This window comes from Neolamprologus multifasciatus, chromosome 7 (assembly GCF_963576455.1).
Source record: "Neolamprologus multifasciatus chromosome 7, fNeoMul1.2, whole genome shotgun sequence".
Classification (NCBI taxonomy): domain Eukaryota; kingdom Metazoa; phylum Chordata; class Actinopteri; order Cichliformes; family Cichlidae; genus Neolamprologus; species Neolamprologus multifasciatus.
Window position 1 is genome coordinate 19,521,075 of NC_140445.1, and position 26,749 is coordinate 19,547,823.

A 26,749-nucleotide genomic window follows, 5' to 3' on the forward strand; every position below is an offset into this window, starting at 1 on the left:
GAAACTGAGTATTAGCAGAACAACCACAGGTCAGTATGGCTCTCTCATGTTATTATTAAGTGACTGATTTATTCTCTTGCATGCACATAGCCAAGATGAGTTACATGTGTGTGGCACCTATCACCTGTTAGTTACATTTCATAGCATGCTATGTGTGGGTGGGATTGCCATTAAAAGCGTAATAGCAGTAAAGGATTTGTCAGTGGCGTCTTTTACCTTGCTTGTAATCTGGATCAGAGGAGGCGAGTGAGGGGCTTTCACTGGATGAACTGTAATCACTGTGGTACCTGTGGTGGGTGTGGACTGGGTCTGGCAACAGAGAAATTCATTTGAAAATTATGTATTATACAAACCACACAGTAGTATAGTAATAACAATAATAACAACAATAACAACAAAAGGGATTACTTCATGCACTTAATACAAATTAAGGTGTTAAGGTGAAGCCGTGTATTTGTCAATGTTACATAAAACAGAGGTTTACAATAAGTTGTATGAGACTTTATGGGGCTAGGACAACATATGAATTGATGGTCGCATGTTTTCATTTACTCCACAATCTACTGAAACCAAACGGTGACACTAAGCCTGTAAAATAACACACACAAAGCAGGATTTAGTCATGCTGTGGGTAAACACTCCTAATGAAAGGCATATGTACCTACAAGGAAAAGCAGATTTAGCAAGTGTATGCAGGCATGCCTCCAGTCAGGTTAGAATGCTTTTTTTCCCCCCCCAAATTTAAGGCGTAAACTTTTGTCTTGCTAGACTGGGTGAACCACAGCACCACAGCAAGTACAGACCAGTTCCCCACACTTAAACGTTTCTCAAAGCAAAGCCCAATTAACTTAATAATAACCTAAAAATCTGTGGTAACTGAGAAAAACAAACAAACAATATGATACAATCTGAAACCTACCCTAATGTATCATGTGCTCTTTGCATTGTACACAGAACTTGAAAATCCTGCTCCTCAATACCAACTACATAGCTTGAATGAATAGGATTCCCAAGTCACTGCTAAGGCATTTTATTTTACAGTTTCACAAAACAACAGAGTTCACCTTGTACTGATCTCTGTCTTACGTAAACATGTTAAGCAAAAAAGCATTGTGGTCCAACAGCCACTATAATGTTACTTAGAGGAAGGAGGACTGGTTGGACTATCACCCAAAATAGTTTTCCATCTTCCAGTTGACGGTGACTCATCATTTCCTTTAACACAAAAAGGTGCACAGAGGAGCAGTCTTGTGTAATTTACAGCAAATTACCCATGCAGTCACAATGACTTACATTTCTGCTTCAAAGCCCTCACTGAGACATACATACATGCAGTCACCTGCCTTTATACTTAGGTGAGTTTTAGAAACACTGAGGTGAAGAATACAATGCAGAGAAAAATTATCATCATGAAAAAGCTTTTTCTAAGAAGAGGAGCTTACAACAGCTAATAAAAAAACATATTTATCAATATGGATTACTTAACAACACTTTACTGAGCTTCACAGAAAGGAGGAAACATGATAAAAAGCAATAAAGCATTTGATTTTAAAGGAATCTACTTCTACTATCTAGCTCTCATTACACAACTATGATGTTTTGCTATAAGTCAGAATGATACTGGAGGTTATTTCAGTTTTATCAACCTTGTCAAGGTAAAAAAAAAAAAAAAAAAAAAAAAAAAAGAATAATAACCCCACTGTCAAAAAAAACAAAAAACAAAACAACCCCCACCCCGACTCCCTAAGTCTGGTGAGGTCCTGGAGGTGCTAAAAATAACAGAAAAGCTTGGAGCCTATCCCAGATAAATTTCATCAAGGGCGGGGCACCATTTTGACAGGTCGTTGGTCAATCCCGACAACCACACTTACGAGTTTCCTCCTCATCTAACCTGATTGTCTTTGGACTATGGAAGCAACCGAAGCACCTGGAAAAACCCATGCAGAAAAGTTCGAGCCCAGCTGTGAGATTACCACACTGTGCTGACCCACGCAAAATATAAATATATTTTTATGAATGTGGCAGCCTGAATCTGGATACAGATTTAAGATGATTCATGTGCCACACACTCTTTTTGGTCATGGAAACAGCACTAAATGAGTTAGTTGTAACAAAGACAAGAAAAAAACAAATAATCCCCAGGACCAACGTTTCAGTGTGTCAGGCGGTGCTTTTAGGTAATTTCAAAAAGTAACAGAGATGATAACAGCTGAGTGGAGTGAGATTTTCCTCATAATGTAAATGTTTAAAAAGTAAGCAAGGGAACAGAAGGGTTAGAAAAATGCAGAGTTCAAAAAAGATGTAGTGCAAAGCTCATTCTCAGTGCCACCAATTATACCAGCTTTATTCACAGGAAAATATAAAGGAAACCATTAAGGTAAAGGTAAATAAATAATGCGATAAAATCCTTCTTTTTCTTAAAGATTGTAATGACAGAAAAAAAAGATGAGTACTTCTGTTGTTCGTATGTTTTGTTTTCTGGAAATACTTTGCATGAGAGAGAGCACTCACCACAAACTTGCTGGAAAAGCAGCCTCTACATAACAGTCTCTACATACTTTAAGGCAAAGAGCATCAATTCTAGGAAAGAATTATCAAAGCATGCATTCACCACCAAGCTTTCTCCAGGCTGCACTTCATCTTTCATTTGTCCTCACATACATGTTTATCTCCATGATCTGACTTTATGTAGGTGATACCTCTGCATGTACTACAAGTGTCTACAGTCCTTCAGTCTTTAAGTATTTTACACTGAGAAAAAGACCCTACTCTGACTGTGCTCTGAGGTTATTTAGTCCCTCGGAGCACTAAATAATTGGACATTGGACATTATTCATAATGTGAAGAGGAAATAAGTTAGGTAGCTCAAATGGTTTAGAAATAACAAACAGTCAACAGCTTTTCACAAAAAAACAAACACTCAGCAATCTCATCTCCTGCTGACTCAAATAGAATAATTAAGACAATTTCAAAAGGCTGTGATTTACAGACACACCTCCCCTTCCTCTGAAGCAGCAGCGTTCTGTACTGCTGTCCAACATGGACCCACCCCGGCAGAAACCCACATAATCTGCTGCCAAGTGCCGGAAAAGTCCAATAATGTTAGGAATTCCCTCATCTGCTACGCATGACTCCTATTACAGCCTCCAGTTCGACAAGGAAAGCTTTGACTTATTTAAGACTGACACCAAAAATGGTGTGTGGGGGTTTTCTTGGAACTGTTTGAGACAGAAGAGCCCAGGTACAGACATGCCCATGCACACAAAGGCATGCACACAAGCACACAAACGTGAGCGTTGCAATACATTTAAACAAGACTTGTAAATGCACGCACACACAGAAGGGCAGTCAAGGGCTGTTTAACCCTGTAAAACCTGAGACCACTGACCACTGCTGTGCCATCACTTTCCTGCAGAAAAGAACAGAAAGAAGTGAGAGAGAAAAAAAAAAGAAAAGGAAAAGAGGTCTCTGCCAAGAAACACATCCAACAAGGCCCCCTCCACATGGTTTGTACTCAATTAGGCCCCATTCATGGTGTAGCCAAAGAACAGTTGGCTCACCCTTCGCAGACACCCTCAGTCACTTCTGATGGCAGTAAACAAAGCCTCTCTCCAGGATGCTTTGTAATATCCATTATTTAATATTAATGAATAGTTCAACCCACTCAGTCTTCTCTGCACATTCAGAAGCAATCACAAACACAACAGTAATGCCATTTTTTCCCCATAATTCCTTGCTAAAAATCTCATTTTTTAAAAATATTTACCACAATGTTAAAGCCTGCAGTGTGTGGCAGTCATCCCAAAGCTTTAGTTTAAGTTTCTTTCAGTTTGTGGATCTTAAATTGGAAATATCTGCTGGACTTTTTTTAGTGACTCTTTAAATCTGGACCTTGTTTTTGTGTCATCTTAGCAGTTATATGAAGGTGTTGCTCATGCTACCCATAAGGTGTGAAGTGACAAAGTCTTGCACTTTCATGAGATGAAGAAATAAAAAAACCCAAACAAACCCTTAAATCCTCTAAATTACAATCGATACAAAGCAAAGGGGAGTGAAAGAAAAGAAGGCAAGAAGGTACTTGCTGGGGGATGAAAAGCCACAGTCGAGGAAAAGAATGCTTGGTTGGTGGTTCAGTCAGCATCAAAAATAGCTGCGTGAAAAGCAGGGAGGCTGAAGGCTGGAAGGAGCACAGAGTGGGGATGTTGCAAGAACAGCAAGAGAGCAAGAGGTAGAAGACAGTGGTTTATTGTATGAAATCGTTCAAGCCTCATGCGCCTTAAACAGCTCTCAGCTGGCCAAGAGACATGTGACTCACTGCATAAACTTACTTTACTAAGAATTTCATAATCTCCAACAGGAAACTTAAAGCTCTTATAACAGATGACTGACGTGTTAAACAGTTCTGCTTGATGTCCTTGATTTAAGCATTGTGCTATTATTTTAAGACTATTTTTCTTTCAGTCTGTACACACTGAAAGTATGTAACTACTTCGCATCTATCCTTTATATGCATGTTTATAGCCATAATAATTTATTTTATTTTATTTTTTTTTTTTTAAAGGGATTTTGTATATAACATCTTTGACAGTCAGCAGCAGGCTAGAATTAAGCCAACCTATAATTACTGCTCACTGTAGCAATGAGTCACTCTGTCTAAACCTTGCTGCCCAGCCACCACCAAGCCAGCACCCGGTTCCCCATACTTCACAACACTTACGTGGTAGTTACTACAGATGGATACGCAACTTGTAACTAGTCCAACTGTCTGGTTGCTCACTTGATCCCATTGCTTTCACTTTATCTTTGTCTTTCAGATCAGGTCAGCTGATGACTCTATGCTGTGCCTGATAAATCCATGCACTACAGAGTCTGACACTTCACTTACATCAAGTGACCCTGAACTGGTCTGTTTTACTTAAGACTTCCTTCCTTGCCACAGTTGCAGACTAAACCCAAGAAATTTGTTGTGGCCAACCACACACATAACAGCAATCTTACACTTTTACACACTATAGGCCACATGTTGTATGCGCCGACAAAGGACTCCTAAGCACACATGACCAAAAGCAACCAGGTGCTTGTTGTTTGTGATGTGTTGAAATAAGGAAAGGCTTACATCGAAAAAACATCCCATGGAATGAAAACAACAGCTTGTTAGTCATTCTGTTTATATTTAATCAGCGCCAGCTTCCAAGAAAAGGCCAAAACTGCCATGATGGGTTTTTTTCCTAAAAGTGAAAATCATTCACAACACGTTGTCCACAGTAGGCGTCACAACCACAACGTGATACCACTTTGAATTACATGATTCTGGTTCGTATTTTGCTTTGAAAATTTGTCAAGGAATTTAACAAACACACAACAACACAAACTTAACCCTGAAAACATTCATTTGTACAAATTCTCTATTAAATTAAACCCTTAGTTTCAGCATACTCACCATCCACTGCTTGTCTTAGCGCCTGAAGTTTCCTCTGTTTTTCCTTGATCTTGTCATAGGCACCGGTGATGCCCGAGCCTACAGACAAGGCTGAGTGGTGATGAGGCTTCCGACTGTTCAGCCCACCAAACTCAAGGTATTGAGAATCCCTTTCTCTTAAAGCTTGCAAAGGTGATTTGCGCCTGCCACTGGAGTGTGTACTTAAGGCACTACTGCCTCTTCTTGCATCCTCCAAAGCCCCAAAGCGAAGAGCCTCTGGGTCAATGCAAGCCAAGTCCACAGAGGAAGCCCAGGTCTTCCTGGGCTGACTTAGCTTCAGTTCCCCACTGGAGAAAGGCAGAGATCTACGGTCCAGTTCCACAGGCCGGCCTTTTTGCTGGGGGTGAAAGGGGTGCAGATAGGGATAAGAACGCTGGGAATGGAGCAAGGGGGGCTTTGGGTAGAGTTCACTGGGTAAGTCAGTATTGGTGTGATAATCAGACAGGGAATACTGTAAAGCTGCCCCATCATCCCCCTTCAAAAGATCCTGGATTGGCAGTGAGCCCATGGAACGACTAAGGCCTCGGTTTAGAGAGGTTTGTTCCTGAGTCTTCACTCTGTAGCGCTCCAGAACCCGAGGGGCAGCACTCCTCCCTAAGAGCAGGGGAGAACCAAAACTTTAAACACCAAGCAGATACAGAGGCTAACAAGTGTTAAAATAGCTTCTTTGTGTCCAATAGTATATGACTGTTACACTTTTGCATGTAAAACAAACAACAGCAGCCCAAGGAATAAAAAGCTAATATTACTACAGTTCCTCAGTTTGTTGAGAAACTATTTTTCCATTGTTTTAAAAGGAAACCAAATTGTGGCCCAATAGCTAACAATTTCTGCCACAAGCATCTTACAATCTAGCACTGCCTTTCCCCGAATAAGAACTTTTGCTTTCACCATCCATAAATTTAAAGCTTGCCTTTCCAGGCATATAAACACTACTAGTAAAGTCTGTTTTTTAGTGAGAAATAAACCAGTGAAGTATGCAGGAACAAAACAATGGGAAGAAATACAGAAACAGGAGGGTAAACGGGCAGATGTTGAGGCCTGTAAAAAAAAAAAAAAAAAATCCTGCATGTGGGTTGGTTTTAATCTAGAAAGCATATGTTTGGAAATGCATTAAAGATAGCCAGATTTCAGTCTTCCAGGAACTCAGGAGGAAACTTGAAAAAACTTGACTGAGTAAAACTGGAATAAAAAAAAAAAAAAATCAAAAATTTATGCTGCATGTCTTTGATTTGTCAAAGAGGTGAGTTACACTCCCAGACACGCTGACAGTCAATCACAATGATAACATGCACAGCATGTGTAAAAGGAACAAAGACAATATCTGAATTCCCTAAGCAGCAATAAGAACTTGGAGCCACTGGGTTAAGGGTGACAGAGAGAGAGCTGGTCCTTTCAGAGGAAAGATGCTTAAGAACTGAGTAATACTCTTTGCATGTACTTTCCCTAGGGCTGGCTGGGGATCAACCAGGGAAACAAAGCACTGATACAAATAGGAGACCAGCAGCTACACTGATGACTCCAAAATATGCATCTGTAATCAATGCCATGCCGTGCTTACATAATCGAGATGGAAGCCATGTTTGTGCTCTGCTCTCCTCTTCATGGCCTGGAAAAATGCCTGAGTTCTCTCAGAAACCACTGGGAAGATTTGTTCATATTTTCCTGAATTAAATCCGATTCGAGGTTGTAACTTGGTGTTCCTCTCTCTGACTACTTTTACTTCTTTCCCACAGACTCAAAGAGTGAGTATGTCACTGATAAATGGTTAGAAAACAAGGTGAGCAATTTACATCTGATACTTTCTTCATTAAAATATATTTTTAATAAACATGTGGGCAACCAGCATAAACTGTTAAGTCCTCACAGCTTAAAGATTAGGGGTGAGTAAAACCACCCGGCCAGCATATTACGATGACCCCATGAGCTGCCGTTCTTTCGTGTTTTGCCAAACATTTTAACCGACTTATGGACCTCTGAAGGTGTCCTATGGTTTCTGGCACCACAGAAGGAGCTCAGTAAGTTGTGAGAACCCCTAACACCCTTTCAGAATTTGAATGTTTTTCTTTCCATGAATAACTTTATTCATGGAATAACTTTACTTATATCGACAACAACAAGCACCCTGCATAGTTGGCTGTTTCAGAGATGAAGACTTGGCCACTGTCAATATAATCTTCAACACAATGGCAATTCACTATTCATCTAACATATACCAGATTGTTATTTAATCTTCCATGTCACAATGTTATTCTCTGTATCTATCAGTGGACACATGTTTTGGTTCGTCTCTGGACTCGCTTGACAAATTGAATTTCAAAGTGTTCCCAAACGTTCGAAACAAAGCCTGCTTATCTAAGATCTGGTGATTTGTTTTAGAGAGAGGCTGAACTTGTGACCCTCATATGAAGATTACACAGAATGTAGGTAAACAAAACATTTAAGTGCAACGGACTAATATTTGCTGAGTTCGACACTAAAAATAAATAAAAACCTTATCGCGTTGGCAGCCTTTTATCCGCCTGCAGCCAATAGATACGACTCAGTGTGGAAATTAATGATTTTGAGCACACCACTGCAACATTACTGTGTGTCACTTAGGTGCAGCTCATCTTACCTGAGGGCAACCCTTTGCCCCTCAGCCTCTCCCGAATCTCTTTGCTCCGCTCCGGAAGAGATTCTCTGTCAGTCAACAAACCGTCCAGCTGTGAAAAAAACAGAAAATGAAAAACAAAGAGTGAGGGTGAAAGAAGGAAGACGTCCTGAAACATGTTCTATCAGCATGACCACATCACCTGTTGTATAATTCAAACCCGGTGTGCTTTTGGAAGAGCTTGTTATAGGTCTTTAACATACACTTAGCTAAGAAGCATTCTTCCAATAAAGGCTTCCTGACAATTTCGCAAATATGGACTCTTAGACAGGAATGCTGGAATTTCATTTTATATACATCATCACATGTTATACCTGAGAAAGGCTGCCCAGCACTGTCCTGACGAGTCTTCTGATATAACTGAAAGGAGGGTCACAGCTGGAGTTTCGGATGTGTTTGCTGGAGATGTCCAGGACTGTGCGCAGTGATATTCGACTCAATGTAATGTCATCACACATGTTGAGGAGTAAACTGTTTATGTGTTCTCCCAGCTCCATAGGCTGCATAGGGGTTGGAGAGTGGAGTGGGGGTGGGGGGGAAATAACACAGTTAAGCTACAAACAGTGAAAAGAGCGTCTTGTTCTCAAGCATCCTGGCAAACGCTTGGTCTAGATTTTAATTAGCGTCACAGTCACTATATGACATCAAATTAAACTTAATGAAATAATATCAGAATTCATTTCTCTGTTAAATGGAGAAATGTTTGGCTGCTTTTGGACCAAACACTTTATAGCCCGTATGCAGTTGGGAGGGCTCAGCAGATACATTACAAGCAGTTGTTTTGATCTACAGTAGATGCACATTCACAAACAGGAACTGAAGCAAGGCTAGGACACCACCTAATGTTGTCATTCTTTAGTTTCTGTTAATCCTGTTTTCAGCTTCTTCATTTTCTCTGTTTTTAAAAATGGGAAATTTTGGTGCTGCATTCCTGTGTTTAACCAAACAAGGTACACTTTCATCTGCACATATCTCAAAACCTTTGTCTTATGATAAGAAAGTACCCAGTCCATGATGGAAGCTTAAAACAAAACAAAACAAAAGACCCTAAAAACAGATTTCTGAGAGATGTGCTGGTCCCCAATTCAGTGGTTTGTAGAAGCAAAAACACGTATACTACCTCCAACAGTTATTACATTATGAAAATAGTTTCTGTTATCCAAAAGTGACTTCTTTACATGCATTTCTGTTCATTCTTCATGTTTTTCAACAAGTCTGATCATTTTACATCATGCAGGTGTATTGCCGGGGTATCGCAGAAGTACTGTGTTGAGCTTTAGGTCACTTGGATGAAAATTTTTCCTACTTTAGATAAAGAATTGGGTAATTGATAAGAGTTTAATGATACCAACTCCAGTACCGACTGTGCTTGTATCCCTGATTCTTTATCGATTTTCTGGGTAGTTTAAAAAAAACAGAAAAAGAAAAAGAAGACTACTCCGGTATGCCGAAGCAGTACTATTGTGATTTTTGCCTTGTTTTGCAATACATGACTTTCAGAAAAACATACCAGCAGCGATAACAGGTACTGATAAGACTAGAGGCATGTTGGAAGCTTTTCTTAGTGCCCATCACCAGTACAAAATATTTTTTATGCACTCGATCATCTTTTGTTTTTTTATATTTTTCGGTACTGTAGCATTTGGCTGTGGGCAGTGAGCTAGCAACTGATTTCCATCATTTACCTTATCTTAGAAATAAAGGGGAGTTTTTCAACAGAGCGAATGTTGCAATCCACCCATTCCACAGAAAAAATGCTTTGATTTTGTTTTTTCCTCCATATATCATGGGATTTTTCAAAATACGGGATGAACAAAGTATTTCTTTACCTATTCTACTGGAGAGTTGAGTAGAATGACATTGTGTTATGTGTTTTAAGTGCACGCAGCAGCACCTTTAAGGGTGACAGGAAAGGCTGATGAGATGTGGATGGAGCCTCAGCCTTTCAGTGAAGCCGAGCAGATGGCAAACTTGAGTGTGAGATGCCTCTAAACTGTGGGTGGTATTTTCTCACAATAGTGAGCACGCTGTGCAGATTATCTTTTATACCTCACTGACTCTGGTCGAGATATGAGCATGTCTTCAAACCATCTCTGTAGATTCCAGAGTGCCTTTACCTTTTCTTCCATTTCTTATCTAGATGTGAAGATCATAGTTTGGAAAAAGCCAGATATGCCTGAAACCTCATTGGTGATGTATATACAGGTATCTGTGGAAGTATTTGGTACAACAATATGCCTAAGAGGGACATGCACTACTTTCTCCTATTCCACTGTTCTCCACCATTTCGGCAGCATGCCTGTGCAGGTTTGACAGCTGAATTTTAAGTAATTCCACAATGCTCAACATGATAGATACTATTAAACCTTGACAAACACAGGTGTGTCTCTTCCAGTAAAACCCGTTCAACACTTACTGTATTTGCCAAGTGTGCCATTTAAACACCTGATGTCATATCTTTAGTCCAGTCTCACACAGGCAACAATGCATCACTTCTACACTTTAAAATGTGCTGCTATCCAAACTCTAAGATTTTTTAATGTATATTCGCTTCACTGAATATAAAAATATATATATACACACTTTTAGTTTATAAGACTTTGTTAAAGTGTACACAGAATTCCACATCCAAAGCTGTCCAAGTGGCAGGATTGGAGCCTTTGGTGGGCCATTCTGGACCCCCAGGCCATATGTTTGACACCCTTGCTCTGCATATTTGGAAGGAAGCGTCTGTGTTAAAGATTTACCTGACTATGGGGGATCTCATAGTCCGCCCCCCAGAATAAGGTCATCCCCAGAGAGTACATGTGCATCTGTGAAAAATAACACCACATTATATTTCATTCACTCAAGACAAAATGCATGCAACAGTAAATAATAATAATAATAATATATGTATAAAGATGAGGCACAAAACCTGAAAGCAAGTCAAAGATAAATGGACTAAGGCTCAACAACTGCTAAGAGTTTTTAGGGGAGGCGGGGGAGGGAAAAAAAGGACAGGGGCTCTCAACCCAAATCCAGAAACATTTTTCCATTTTCCCCTCCTTACTCCTCTCCGCTCGTTGCGTGGAAGAGAAATTACTTCCCCTGAATGTCGGGCTTGGTAGAGGAAAGAATAATTCAGCGACTGCCAAAGAATGCAACGTTGCCTTCAAGGTCTTTTAGGAACACTTCACAGAGTACAAATTTAAAGAAACACCAACACTTTTAGAAAACGTGTAACCTTAGACGCTGTCGATTAAAAGCGACAATATGACCTCTATATGTCAAAAAAGCAAAAGGAAAACTTGCACATGACGTATGTTTATCCGCAGTATGATTATGAAGGAAACAGATTATATTCTCTACACTGAAATAACTGAGCTGGGGAGACAGGCCCAGGATTGGAAAACTGACTCAGCAAAAAACCATGTTGAGGTCTGTGGGTCTGTGCCAGAGACGGGAATCCAGTCATGCAAGGTTTTTGCTCTTCACCAGAGAGGCAGAGTTAAAATGAGGGGGTGTGGTGTACTGTGATCGCTCACAACTTCAAATCTGAATCTTCTACATGCTGTCTCTGCTTTTCCAGTAAAGAAATGCTCTAACCGTACACACTGACTATTAGTATCATCTATACCCAACATTTAACACGAAACGTTGCAGAACAGACTAAATGTACTAAATACAGAAAATGTACAAAACTTTAAAAACGCAAGACATCTGAAAAAACAAAGACAAAAACTCGTGATCGACAATACAGACAGAACAAAAATAGCTCCGCCTTATTTGTTAATTTTCCATTGAGCATGTCATTTGCGTGTCTTTTGAAACTTTGGATGCTAAGGAAAACAATGACTAGCATCAGCAAAATGATGTAGGCAGGATCTTAAAGAAACAGAAAAAGAAAGCACGACACACAGCTATGCACGTAAGAAAGATCTGTCTGCCAGTAAAGACACAAAGTATGTGTAAACCTTTCACAGTAATGTGACTTTTTCACAACATTTCTAACCATTTAATGAACAATTATTCATCATGCTTGAGTACGTGAAACCGATAAACAAAACAAGTTAGAAACATTTTTCTTACAATCATGGTGATTTTCTTTTGGAGTCTGCTAAAACATCTTTGGGAAAGATAATTAAAAAATTCCTTTGTGCAGGAAACCCCCCGATGAGCACACAGGTGTTGACACATATTTCTCTAGCCAGTGTCAGGCTATTAAACTAATGCTTTTGTGCCAACAAACCACCAAAAGGCAGAAAAGTTAAGCATGTCTGACAAAAAAAAAGAACTCCATTTAAGGGAGAAAATGCACCTATGTCATTAGTTAGGATACAACCGACATGACTTGGTAAGAAAGAGCGAATGTAAACATGGCTATGTTTAGAACAAGGGGTACTCAACAGTCACTGACTGGTTAGATGACACCAAGTGATGGTTCGAAATGAATGTTTAGTTTAAACACAAGATTTCACTTAAAAATATGGGCAACAACAAACGATTAGAGCACAGACACACGTAGACTAAACAATTTGGCAGATGATGTCGCCATGTGGTGTATTATCATGGTTTATACCTTTTCTATGTCAGAAACAGAAGTCAAGGAGTTCCCCTTCAGGACCTCTGGTGCTGTGAAGGCCCTTAAGTCCTGCTGGGTGACATACTCGTCTGTGAATGAGATGTTGCCAGATGGCATGAGCAGGAGGGACCAGGGAGATATAATGAAGCCCATGGCTGAAGGGTCTGGAAATGGAAATAACATTTCAATGATTAGTTTGCCATCACGGTTGAACAGCAGAAAAAATATAAAAATAAATAAATCATAGTTTCTTCACATAAATTCTTAGCCATTACCACATATTCACACAAGGACAGCGTTAAAGTCAAGAGCTGTGTTTTTAAGTTTCATACTAGCATCAAATTTTGTCTAAGCATTTACAGCCTGGATCCAGTGACTGTACACATATCCAACCACAGTGGATGTATCTCGCTATGGCTTTGGCGTTTATGGAAATTCAAGATGACTGAAGTAAACAAAAACACATGTTGCTTTCTTAGTCGGCAAGAAAATAACTGTTGGGGCATGGTTGCAGAAAGGAATGGCCACACAGCATAATTCTCTTTTCCTAAAAAGCCACAGCCAGTGCGATGGTGGGAGAAGGTTTTAAAAATACACAAAGGAATGTTTAAGCAGCGCTGCAAAATTATTTTCTTTGACTGATAGTTAACTCTGAGAGGAGCAGGGAGACGAACGCGGGAATTTGATTTGAGGCAAAGCTGGTTTTTACTAAGTAAATACAAGTTTCCTGTTTAAAAACTCATGTGACCAAGATCTTACTCAAAAGTAACTGGTTTAGTAGTAAGTCTATCCCATGCAAAGCTTTTGCTGACCAGACTGACTCAGCCTGAGCACATGCATTTCATGACAAATTTTAATACATTGCAGATATATGCAGAAATCATGCTAGAAGGATAGTGCTTGTCAAGCCAACAGAACACCATGCAATGCAACATTACATAACCTACCATCTTCAAATGTACGTTTTTAGCCTTTTGAACTGCTAACTAAGCTTAAGGAACAGGAAATAATTTTGAACAGCTATATTTATAGCCCATTCAGCTAGGAATGAGAACTAAGCAACTTATCCAGTTGAGAGCTGGTACCAAATTATCCAATTCATCAGAATCGTATGCCTCTAAGCTAAACAATGCCTTTTTATCAGTGCTGGCGTGTTTTTTTGACAAGCGAGCATTACAAAATGAGACTCATGGTAGCTGATATTTTGAACACACAGGTGCAAGCTTTTTTCCAGAGATGTCCAGAGATGAAGAAGAACTGCTTTTGAAGATACACCGACTGGAATTTTCTCGGCCATCTGAGTGTCCATCCTGATTTTTTCTGACTCCAATTTTGTTTCTAGGAACTGAAATTGACAGCATGTGCTTTCATTCATTTGTTTCTTCTTTAATAGAAAACAGAATTTTTGTTCGTAATAAGAACACTGACCACTTAACTTTTTCCCCCAAAGAGGCCCCAGGTCCTCAAGTCACTCTCACTCAAATAAAATCTCAAAGTAAAGTGTTTTACATAGTAGTAAAAGAAATCTGCAATCTGCAATTACTTAACCAAAAAACCTGGCCATCGGGTACTTTGCAATATGACTTTAGCTGTACTACAAACACTGCTTACTCAGCAGAGCTCACAACTTTGCAGTCGGAGGTAGTACTTTGACTAAAATAAAATAAATAATAATTTATATTTTGTTACCACCTAGCCCTATAAAAAAAGGAAATGGCAGATTACTGGTTACATTTTGGGTAGTAATCAGCCAATCACATGGCAGTAACTCGGTGCATTTACGCATGCAGATATGGTCAAGACCCATAGGAGATCAAGCTGATCATCAGAATATGTAAGTAAGGTGAGTGACTCTGAACGTTACATGGTTGTTGGTGCCACACAGGGTGGTGTGAGGATTTCAGAAACTGCTGATCTACTGGGATTTTCCCCACACAGCCATCTCTATGCTTCACAGAGAAAGGTTCAAGAAAGAGAAAATATCCAGTTCAGGTCAGACAAAAATGCACCCCTACATATTAGCTGAGCATCATTTGGTGCTCACAGCCTATTTTTAGTATTACTGAACGGCTGATCCACGATGATAGACTGAGTCACCAGAACTGGTGGTGGAACGAGAGACTCACATCAGAGATGTGCAGCAGAGAAATCGACAGCAACAGTGTTATGCTATCATGTTATATCAGACCAAATCTCTGAGGCACTCCTCTAATATATAAATGAGACCATGAAGAGAAATTCCTACAACAAATTAGAAACACTCACCCAGCACGTATTCAAACAAATCATTCTTATACAAATATACAAACCACTACTGTTTACACAAGAGAAAAAAAACCTGTGCTAGTGGTGTTTGACCACATTAGCACACTCGGAGTGGTGGAAAATCTTGACCCTACCTTTAACCACAAAGACAATGACAAATCTGGTGCAAAAAGCAAATATCTAACACACTTCACCAAAAAAACCAAACCAAAACCTATTGTTTTCTCTTTGTTTAAAGTGTTTCTAGTCATAAATGGCCAACTTCATCTAAGAGAACATCCAACACAAATATTAAAGTTAAATGGTTACTAATATTAATCCACTCTGTCATAAACTGTCTTACATAGCTTTTAACTATATAACAGCTGGCTTCAACATTTGTTAGTTAAATTGTAGCTTCTCTATACAGTCTAAAACTATCCAACTAAAAATATACTCAGCATAGCAGCACAACTACACAATAGCAAAACAAAAATGATGGTGCATTCATATCATTGTTCTCCTACAAGTCTTGCCACCTAGCTAGTTCACCTTTTGAACTATTATATAAATAAACCACAATTTCAGTGGTCAAGAGACAGAAACCGCATGTATAGAGTCACAAGTCAGCTCTGATAGAACTGGTTAAAAGGTATGTTGACATGCCCCAAATGTTCTTCCCACGGGAAGAGATGCTTCCCTCAGAACTTCTGAAAGAAAAGACTTTAAACCAGGATTCACTCTGTGTCTCTCCTCAAATATCTCTGATTAGAAGAGAATATCATAAATAACTGGTACATCAATGCAATGTCAAGACTACTTTTATCGAAAATATTCCAAATATCAGTCTTTCATTCCTGTCCTTAATATCTTCAGAGCTTTATCTCATAAGACAATAAATTTCTGTATAAGAGTATTTGAGCATAGATTGCTTGTAATTAATGTTAAATATTTGCAGGCTACGCTGATAAGAGAGGGTTATTACAGCATTACCAGTACTGTCTGGAAATGAAACCAATCAGAAAAACTAGAAGTTGAACTCAAGCTGGTTCATGTAGACTGTAGAAATGCACAAAGTCAGTGGATGACAGTTTATTTGACACAGTCCTGCCCTATGTAATCAGGTTAGGGCTGCCACGATTAGTTGACTACTCGCGATTACGTCGACTATCAAAATCGTCGACGACTGATTTAATAGCCGACGCGTCGTTTGAAGCTTTGTAAGATCCCAAAAGACGCAGGAATAAGTAGTAGGATTTAAGAGTGTAATAACGGACTGAAACAGAAGATGGCAGCACTGCATGTACAAGGATGCCAGCTGCCGGTAAACCCCGAAGAAGAAGAAGTAGCTGTGTCCCAGAATTCATAGCGCAGCCCTGCTCAGTTTCCAACAATGGCGGCAGCTAGTTAGTTTTAATATTAGTCTTATTATTCTTTCTGGGTCACAAAATAAACACTTAACATATTTTCAGGCGAGAATGTAGCTGTGTAAACCTCAAATATCTGCTCAGTTTATCAAGACACCACATACTTTCAAAAGCGCTCCGACGTTTTCGGAGACGTCTGTTACCCACTAGCTCGATAGCTAGCCAGGGGCAAGGCTCACTAGAGCCCATGAGAACACCGGACTCCCAGCAAATTGTTTTCAAACCCACCGCCGTCTTTCGCTACTCAGGTTAAACATATATATGTCACTTAGATAACTTAAAAATGTTATTGTTTGGCTTTTTTTAGTATTTTATTTGTTCCTGAGTAAATCGGTTTGGCTGAGATCAAAGTTATAGTTTTTGCACAACTGAATAAAAGTCAAGCAGACAACTGATTATCAGAAGTGTGAGATGCTCGAGAGTATACTCCGTTGTCCTGTTATATTTTAGATAGCAAGGAGTTTATTAAACTTCACCGAAACAATCTGCAAATTTCATTAAAATTTAATAAACTATCATCTTGTCTTTATTTTTAGTTAGCACATACCTTAAACACTTAAATCTGTAAGCTAATAATAGTTATATAAGAGCAGATGCATGCTGGTGCAATAAGCTGTATGTCCAATGGATGCATGATCTGATTAGTCGACTAATCTCAAAAATAATCGGTGACTAGTCGACTATCAAAATAATTGTTTGTGGCAGCCCTAAATCAGGTGCAATGAAATTTTGTCTTAACACCCAGGGACTGCAATGTCTGCTGACTCACTTCCTCTGAGTCACATGCTGTTTAAATTTTTCTTAAGTTACAAACTGATATGATTGCAAGGAGAAACAAAAGGCACTTATAGGCACAAGTAAGTCACAAAGATCATTTAAATACATTAAATACGGCAGATTTAAAAATCCTAATTATGTCATTCTCTGATGCAAAACACTGACAAATAAGTTTGTGTTGATTCAATGTTTTTACAGATTTTACAGTGAGGAAATAAATTTATGACAATACAATTTGACACTGAAAACTCACATGATGTGTTTTTTTTTTTAAGAAAACAACACAGATAGATATATTAATTTATTTTGAAATAATAATGCATGATGATGACAGAATAAGGCCTCTACCTTTGATTCCATGTTCACCTACCTTTGTGAAAAGGTTCTTGGAGGCTCTCTGCACTCTGACTCAGCACTGCCCAGACCTCCTCTTCCTGGAGAGGACCTCCTCTAACCTCCAAGGCTTCTGCCAGAGACACATGCATGTTCCCTGCAGAAATACAGCAAGACGAACATGAAAAATTTAATTTACACAAAAAGACCTTCTGAAATCTAAAGAAATACGTATTTATGCCAACATTAAGATTGCTGTCTTGAAATTTTAATGCTTCCATCCATGTTTTATTTATTTTTTTTGAAACGATTGCAAAAACTTTAAATATTGCTTTCTGCAAACTTCCCCCATAAAGACAACATTGAAGCCTGCCCGTACCCTTTAATTTAATTGTTTTGACACCTCAGTAAATATCAATAAACATGTTTTTAACACCAATTACAATCGTTTCTGCGTTTTTCCAAGGGTAGTTGCACAAACAGAGATCACCCTCACTAACTTCTAATGCACACTATAAGTAGGCCTGAAATACGACATGATTTGCTCAGGTCAGAAAAGAGCTTCAAGAGTTACTCCTAGTAGGCTTTCAGGGGGTAAAGTATAAAATATAGCAGACCTTTAATTCAGTCCATTCCATCAAATTTACTGATTACCCGTCCACTGATGTTGGACGAGAATGCCTAGCTTGCAGTCTCCACTCTAATTCATCCCAAAGATGTAGAGGTCAGGACTCTGTGGAGGCCAGTCAAGTTCTTCCACACCAAACTCGCTCATCCATGTCTATATGGACATTGTGTTGTGTCCTGGTGCGCAGTTATGTTGGAAGAGGACAGCGCCATTCCGAACATGTTCCCATAAAATACTCCAAAATGTTTTGTTATGCTGAATATTAAGAGTTCCTTTCACTGGAAGTAAAGGGTCAAGCCCAGCTCCTGTAAAACACAATACTACACCACAATTCCCCCCAAACTTTACTTGGCACAATGCAATCAGACAAGTACCGTTTTCCTGGCAACCGCCAAAACCAGACTCATCTAGTCTAGTGGAGAGGTGTAAATTGTTGCTCCAGAGAACACATCTCCACTGCCATAGAGTCCAGTGGTGGCCTGTTTTACACAACACCATGCAATAATTTGCATTTCACTAAGTGATGTAAGGCTTGGATTTAGCTGCACAGCCATGGAAACCCACCCCATGAAGCTCTCTACGGACTGTCCTTGAGCTAATCTGAATGCCACATGAAGTTTGGAGGTCTGTAGGGATTGACTCTGCAGAAAGTTGGTGACCTTTGTGCACTCTCCAAGTGCTTGATTTTATACACCTGTGACAACGGAAGTGATTAAGCAGCAGAATTCAGAATGGGTGAGTGAATACTCGGCAAACAGAGATTTCTTGATTAGAAAAAAACCCCAATCAGGCTCATGAGTGCAGACATTAATTCAACTGTCAAGCTTTGCAATGCAACAAGAATATTTTAATATCTCCATTTAACACATTCCTGGAGCATGACTACTTCATGACAAATGTATGATTGTGCTGAGTTTTGTTTTAGGCCAAGAATTTGACTAAATTAGACTTAAAATTATACAGATATGTTTCTGTCTGGTGACAGTACTTAAAATCAACTCCCCTCCTGCATGGAAATCACTTTCAATGAATTCTAGGGCCATACACAAAAAAAAAAAATGCATTTTTTTTTTTTAATGTAAACTTTTAATTGGCTGGGATTTCAATACTTGCTTTATTAAACCACAAACACCTACAAACACCTACAAGAGCGCCTGACAAAATACTCTCAAAATGCTTTCAGAGGCACAGAAGTGATTTCACAAAAAATGCTAAGTATTTTTAGGTTAAACCCATACAGGAAGTCAACACAACATGTAAGACAGGATAATAAAGAAGGAGCCTGCACAAATCCACAAGATGACACATATAGTTCAATCTAATTCATCTAAAATGGATTTGGTGCTCTCAAATTCAACGTTATCAAAACTCAGTGACTAAATACATGAGTAACTAAATAATCTACCTTAAAGGCAAGTCCCATAGTGAGACATTTCACTCATGCTACTCTGAGAGCTGATGTTATGCAAGAACCAAAGGTTATGAAACAAGGACACTTTCTATACTTCTAACAAAAGCAAAAACGCTTCACAGTCCAGCAGATTTCAAGCTACAACATTTCCATACCTCAGTGAAAACAAGCATCTCTATTTGAAGCTGAGGTTCGTTCCCGCGCATGTAAAATGGCAAAGGTGAAATAAAGTCTATTCATATTTCATATGTTAGGCATGTCAAGTTAGGTTTAGGTATAGGTTTGTTTTGTCATGTGTTCTTGTTAATGTGCTTCTATCTGTCCCTGTCAAGAGTGAGCATGCACACTCACAATGAGTGGATACCAGAGGCGGAGCCAGGCATTTGAAACACCCGGGGCTTAGCCCTAAAGGGTAGTATGCATGTGGGATTTTTTTTTTTTTTTTTTTTTGACTGAAAGATTAATAGGCTCTGTTTTGAGTTTTGTTCAAAAAAGAATGACTTCATATAGGAAAAAAATATATCACATATGCAGGACACCTTAAACTAGTTTTTTAATTAAGCAGCGAGGCAGAACAAAATCAGGGCTGTATCAAGACACAGGGACTAAACCCCAATTCAACCAGACCCAGAACTGATCTGGAATTAAAACAGGACTACAAGAGTTCAAAATCAGGACTACTGAGGACTTAACCAAGACAGAGCAAGAATCAGAACTAGATGATAGTAGCACTAAAAATCATCATAGACCTGCACTACACTTATTTTTTAATTCTACCAAAGTCCACTATTTAGATTGAGAAAAGTTTATATAATTATTTAGCCTTGTTGTGCAAACAAGCCTGCATAACTTAATAAATATAGAATTTGAAAAATAACAAACCTAAAAAGAAACACTAGGTACGACCCATATGGAAAAGATATATATAAATCTTATAAAGTTTGTATCTGTTTTGTATGAAACTTGTATGAAAAGCATACAAGAGTGAAAACAGATATAAGATCCCTTGAAGAATTATATAATGAAACTTGTATGTTTTGGATTCTTACTAAAACAATATATGAAAGTAATGAGAAAGTGGCCACTTTCATGAGTAAATCATATAAGTTTTTACTATTTCTTTTCCATATGGGGAGATACATGAGTACCTATGATACGGTGATACTTTTGGTAAACAACCATTTGACTAACATGTGTTTCTCACCTGCTCTTGTTGCATCTCTGTTCTGTCCTCATTCTCCTCTCTGTTCCTCTCTCTCCATCTCTGTTCCTCTCTCTCCCTCTTTGTTCCTCTCTCTCCCTCTCTGTTCCTCTCTCTCCCTCTTTGTGCTGACAATCATCAAATATACAGTTGAAACCAGATATTTACAAACTCTTCAGATAAAAACACTTTTTTAATTGTAACATCAAATCAGACTAAATGTTTATTTTTTTTAGATTGATAAATATAAAAAAACATATTTGTTAACTTTAAGAGTAAAGAGAAAAATTGTCTGTATTTCTTAATTGCAAATGGCACCAAATTGTATTCAAATTGAGCCACACTTATGGAGCTCCACATTTCTTTTCCTGGTGTTTTGGTTGACATTTCTTTATTTTCCCATTTTAAAGAAACAGGCTCTGTGTTTTGCCTTATATGCATCCACAGGTGTGCCACCAATTTACTCACATGGACTCTGCTAACCTATCAGAAGCTTCTTCAGCTCAGAATGGAATCGTCTGCAGTTTTCTTATTGATTAACAATAAACTTAGTGTACATGTACTCCTAAATTTGATGAAAGTGATAAAAAAAAGACAGCTCTGGCTCTTTATTCTGACATTTAACTCATTCAAAAGATATTTCAATATTTATTTAACCAAAACAAAACAAGTTTACTCTAAATTGATGTTGTACAGTAAAAAAAAATTGTGTTTTCCATAAAGTGTATATAAATATCTGGTTTCAACTGTGAATATACTGCTGTGTATTGAAGTTCCTCTTGTTTTGCACAGAAATATACTGAACAACATACAAAGCATAATATATAAAATACTACCAGAGTTTTTTCTTTGAAAGAAGCCCCTTATGTCCATTCTTGTATATCAGTGCATTATTGAAACCGATTTATTTAGCCGTGGAGGGAAACAACTGAAAATATGAAATAAACACACGTAAGCTAAGACTCTCTAAAGAAACAGCATTGTTGTTGTTCGGCTTTTCATTTCGCCATTTGTTGATTCACTTAAAGAGCAAGTAACGTAATATGGGTCAAGTGATCAGTTTGTTATCAATCTTTCGTGATACACCGTCATATTTACATTATTTGTACAGTACGAATGATTTGCTTTGGTACCTGGTCGAACTTCAGTTCTCCTCTGTCTGCCTCGCTGCGTTTCTCCAACAGGCAGCAGCTGCCCCGCCCCCTCGCTCAGTCGCTTAGTGTCTGAGCTCGGATCATACCAATATTAGGGGGGGGGATTTACGCACAATCGTAAATTCCCACACTGTGCACTATGTGCTTCGAGTATTGTGTGTAGTTTTTGTTTTATACAGTGTCAGCAAGGCATCTAACTATGAAAAAATTACACTCCAAAAGACCCCGGGCTTCTGAAAAAACAACCCGGGCTTAAGCCCAGTAAGCCACCCCCCCGCTCCGCCACTGGTGGATACACACACACATATATATACATACACACACATATCTATCTATCTATCTACCAACCTACCTACGGATATAGAGATATATATATCTCTCTATATCTATCTATCTATATATATATATATATATATATATATATATAGAGATATAGAGATATATATAGATATAGATATAGATATATAGATATAGATATATAGATATAGATATAGATATATATATATATATATATAGATATAGATATATATATATCTCTATATATATATATCCTAAATGTTGCAAATGAGCATCTTAGTTTGCCACCAATCTACTTTAGAAAGTCTTTCACAGTCAAGTGGATGGTCTATGTTCCCTGTGTGTGTGTTTTATTCCTTTATTCCCTTTCCTCTGTGTCAACAAGTGTGTGCCTTAAGGTGTTTTTCTGCACGGTATGCAGAGGGGGAATGTGCATTTTAGCAGTTCCTCTGGTTTTTTATAATGAGACAGCTATTACTTGCTAACACAACTAAACCATGAAAAGTACTTTGTGTATACACTACTCAAAACACCAACTACTAAGTGCACTGGCCTGGCTTCTCTGTGTGTGTAAAAAAAAAAAAAAAAAATCTGTTTGTATTCGATTACAAATACTACTAAAAGTCAGAAATCATTTTTATTCATGCACTAAAACTTAACTAGATTCCCTGTCATATAAAAATCACCTACAAAGACTATTTTAAATAGGAAAATAAAAACTATTTGCTGGAAGATCACATTTTAACCACTGATTCAAATAATCTACTATCTCATTATTTATGTTTTTTACTGTCTCCACTGTGCAGCTGTTTACTTTTTTTTGGACTGTTTTGGTTTTATGTACTGTAATGTGATTCTAACCTCTGTTCTAAGCTGTACAACAGGGGCTTGTTGTGAACCAGTATTAACTTAGGTGGGACAATTAAATGTATTTAATGTTGCATTTTATTTTTCCTGCATCATAAAAGGAATCAGTTATATGTTTTACAAGAGCATCCGCCATAAGTTTTTGTTACTCCATATTTCTGCCAATGCAAGACAAAAGACAACTTGCATTTCTTGAAAGTCAGCAGCTTCCAGAAAACTCATATTTCACATTCCCAGAGGACGACTTCATGTTCCAACAATTTAAAGACTTCAAGGAGCTTTTAATACATTTTTAATAAATTTAAGATGTAACTGTTGTAACTTAAATACCTTTGGGTTTTTGACTGTTTACCCAGCTATAATAATTCTTAAAACTTTAATTGGAGCTCTTTTACCCGAAGATTAAAATTTGTTATCATTTGCTAGATTTTAGACAATTATTTCAACAGACTAACTTACATATTGTCAAGATCATAAGCTGAGAACGGACTGAAATAATCAATAGATTATGTAAACATACAGAATAATTAGACTTTTACTCACCTGTTGAGACTTCACACCACAGTATCTCACACACTATACAACAACATATAGGCTGGTACAAGGTGCATAGTTAGCATTACTGGTTGTTAGCAGGATTCTTCTTGAATGAAGTAATTGTACTTTTTGGCACTTCTAAGATGCCTTACAAGAGGCAAATGAAAGTGACAGTTTTAATTTTTAATTCACGCTTTTTAAATTTAGGCATAATATAATTTTTTTGTATTTAAAAATCCAATCCATAATACAAAATGTTCCTTTCTCTTATAGTATGCTAATAAATATATAAAAAAGGACATTGGGAAAAAAACAAAAACGGCATGTTCAGAGATATATATTAGAAGTAGTTAAAGCTAAAATATTATTGGATATGTGGATAACTTCGACATTCCACCAAATTCTATGATACTGTTTTAAAGGATCAGCTTTCTTTTACACAAGACAGCAACAACACAACATGTTAAATTACTAGCCATGGCTGCAAATGCCTTTTATGGAATTTTAAATAAATAAATAAACCCAAATCTGCCAAGGGCTGTATATTCTTTTCCATTTGGCACTTAAAAACATGTGTTAGCCATCTTGTTCGATGACCTTAAACACTGACCACCAAAATTCTAATCAGTTCAGCCTTGTGTCCAAGTGAGTATTGCGTCACATTTAAATATATTTCCTCAAATATCACATGAACATAATAGGATGTGCAGACATGCTATCAAACTGTAGCGGCATCCATATCTGCCCAGTGTTGGCGGATGTCTGCGTGTCAGCAAAAAGATTACAGTTAGTGATGTCACTGGCTGACGTTATCATGTCAATTTTCTAAATTTAAAAAAAAAAAAAATTTAAACAGTGCACTTATTTTTTTATAGTTACAATTTACATGCCAAAGAAAATCTAAGAAATGCTAAATAAACAAAGAGAACAATTATTTGCACTGACACTGACTATTCACCGTGTTGGTATTAACCCAGAATTTCACATCTATATAGCACACAGACTAAATAAATAAATACTAATAGAGCTTAACAATAAATGTGGAAAAAGGGGGGACATATTTCCCACTTATGATATACAATAGGAATAATATACGGTCAAATCAGCCCATGAAACTCCTTGCTGACCGGACACAGAAAGAAAGCAAATATTTACAAACACAAAATATCACAACAATACAATACAAACCACTGTATTTACCCTGCTTAAACCTGCGTACATAATTTACATTAAACCTACCCTACAAACCACTGAATGAGAAAATGGCACAAGGAATATCTTCTCTTATCTGTAGTTTTTCTTTGTTTGTTTTTTCTCTTTAAACTCCAGCTACTGTGCTGCACTGACAACTCTAGCTAATCTTCCCAATCGAGTGATGGAATGATACTAATGTAAGCAAAACAGGAAGCTCCAGCTTTACAGACTAATTTACCCTGAGCAGAAACTGTGAGCTCATTTCACTTAGTTCAAACATAAACAACCATATTTGCATCTTCGTGCGCATGTGTGTCACATATAAATGGCTCTGTTGTGTTGGTTTGTAGTGCAATTTCTCCAGGATATAAAAATGTCACTGTAAAGCTGTAAAGCATTGTTGCTTTACAGCATATTTCCTGATATGCAAATATGCAAATATCGAGGGCAATGCAACAGATTCAGAAGGTGTGCCAGGTGTACTTGGTTAAAAATATGCATTACTGTGTTGCATTTATATAATAATAATGTGCATTTGTAGTGAGGATTTAAAGATGTAAAATTCAGATAACAAAAAAAAAAAGGGGGGGGGGCTTTCACACAGAGGGCACAACAGCAAGAAGGAATAACCTGCCAATATCAAGCATCAGCCTTAATTCACACTATGCCTGTTACCTTGTTCTGGCATCAATGTACAACTAGCATTTAAATATGCAGCAAATGTAAAACCTTGTGTAAAGTAGCCCGTGTCATTTCTCACAAAACTGAAAAAAGTCCACACTAAAAACAGGATAGACTATACACTCAGCCAGTTCATTAGGGACACTTTTTCAACTGTTCATTAATGCAAATACCTTTTAAAATCCAGCACATTAAGAAAAGCAAATGTGGTAAAGACGACCTGATGAAATCTTATCATTTCAGAAACTGCACAGATTTTCCCACACAACCATCTCTAGAGTTCACAGAGAATGGTGTGAGAAACAAAATAATCCAGTAAGCAGCAGTTCTCTGGGAGAAAATGCCTTGTTGATGTCAGAGGCGAAAGCCCAGATTGCTTTGAGCAGATAGTAAGGCTTGGTCTGATGAGTCTTGAACTCTATTGCAACACTGAGAAATTCGGGTTAGAATTTGGCATAAACAACATGGATCTCAAGACAAAGGGTGTCCAGCTCAGTACCAATAAGTGTACCTAATGAAGTGGAAGTGAGTGAATGTATGTAGATGTGCTTGATCACAGCTTTGAGACAAGATTTCATTAATCAGAACTCAACACAAAAGTCCCACCAAAAAAGTCAAGAAAAGAAATCCAAACAGGAAAACAAGCATAACTGCAATAAAAGATCAACCAAACAGCAGCCACTTAAAACATGTACTAGACTGTGTAACGTCACATTAAATTAATTTTCATCTTCTGTTGAAAAACTGTACTTAAAACATTTTTTCAATGAGCTTAAAATCTTTCATATTTGGATCAGATATCGGTCTGACACGGACTCAAAGAAGTAGCTCGGGTATCTGTGGAAGCACTGAGCACTGGCAGCGATCTGTTCAGTTCCATATTGTTCTGAATTTATTTTGCACTAGTTGCTCAAAGGACAACTCAGCGTACCACTGATTGTGTGAGAGGAGAGGTCCTTAAGGCAATCATAAATTCAAGCACAGTTAAGCAATGAGCTAAAATGAAATGGAAGCAAATAAATCAGGTAAACAACGTAAACAGGTGAACAAAAAGTTTATCTTATATATCTTGGCCCTGTTAAGTATTTATTTTTTAACCAAACAATGCCAATTTAAAACAAATGTAGACTTAGAAATCTATTTTTTATATTTTGTTTTATAATTTTACAAAGAAACTAAGTAGAAAGGTACGTTTAAGTGTCACGTGATGTTGACTTTCATTTCAAAGAATGATTCGCTCTCTTCTCCAATCAGTTCAACCAGTTCCAGGTATTAGCATACAACCAAAATGTATCTGTATCA

The 26,749-nt window shown here is 37.9% G+C and overlaps 1 protein-coding gene across 5 annotated transcripts in view; it reads right to left on the reverse strand.

The window, feature by feature from the left end:
• The window catches only part of ptpn13 (protein tyrosine phosphatase non-receptor type 13), a 53,827-nt gene that overhangs the window by 23,378 nt on the left and 3,700 nt on the right, over positions 1-26,749 (reverse strand). For all 5 annotated transcript variants that reach the window (XM_085165357.1, XM_085165359.1, XM_085165358.1 and 2 more), the window contains exons 2-8: positions 17,515-17,634; positions 12,694-12,860; positions 10,880-10,945; positions 8,447-8,632; positions 8,097-8,184; positions 5,441-6,073; positions 217-309 (exon numbers count right to left, since the gene is read on the reverse strand). In XM_085165357.1, the coding sequence (XP_085021483.1) occupies positions 217-309; positions 5,441-6,073; positions 8,097-8,184; positions 8,447-8,632; positions 10,880-10,945; positions 12,694-12,860; positions 17,515-17,629 (1,348 nt within the window). In that variant the 5' untranslated portion in view covers positions 17,630-17,634. The remainder of the gene's footprint in view (positions 1-216; positions 310-5,440; positions 6,074-8,096; positions 8,185-8,446; positions 8,633-10,879; positions 10,946-12,693; positions 12,861-17,514; positions 17,635-26,749) is intronic.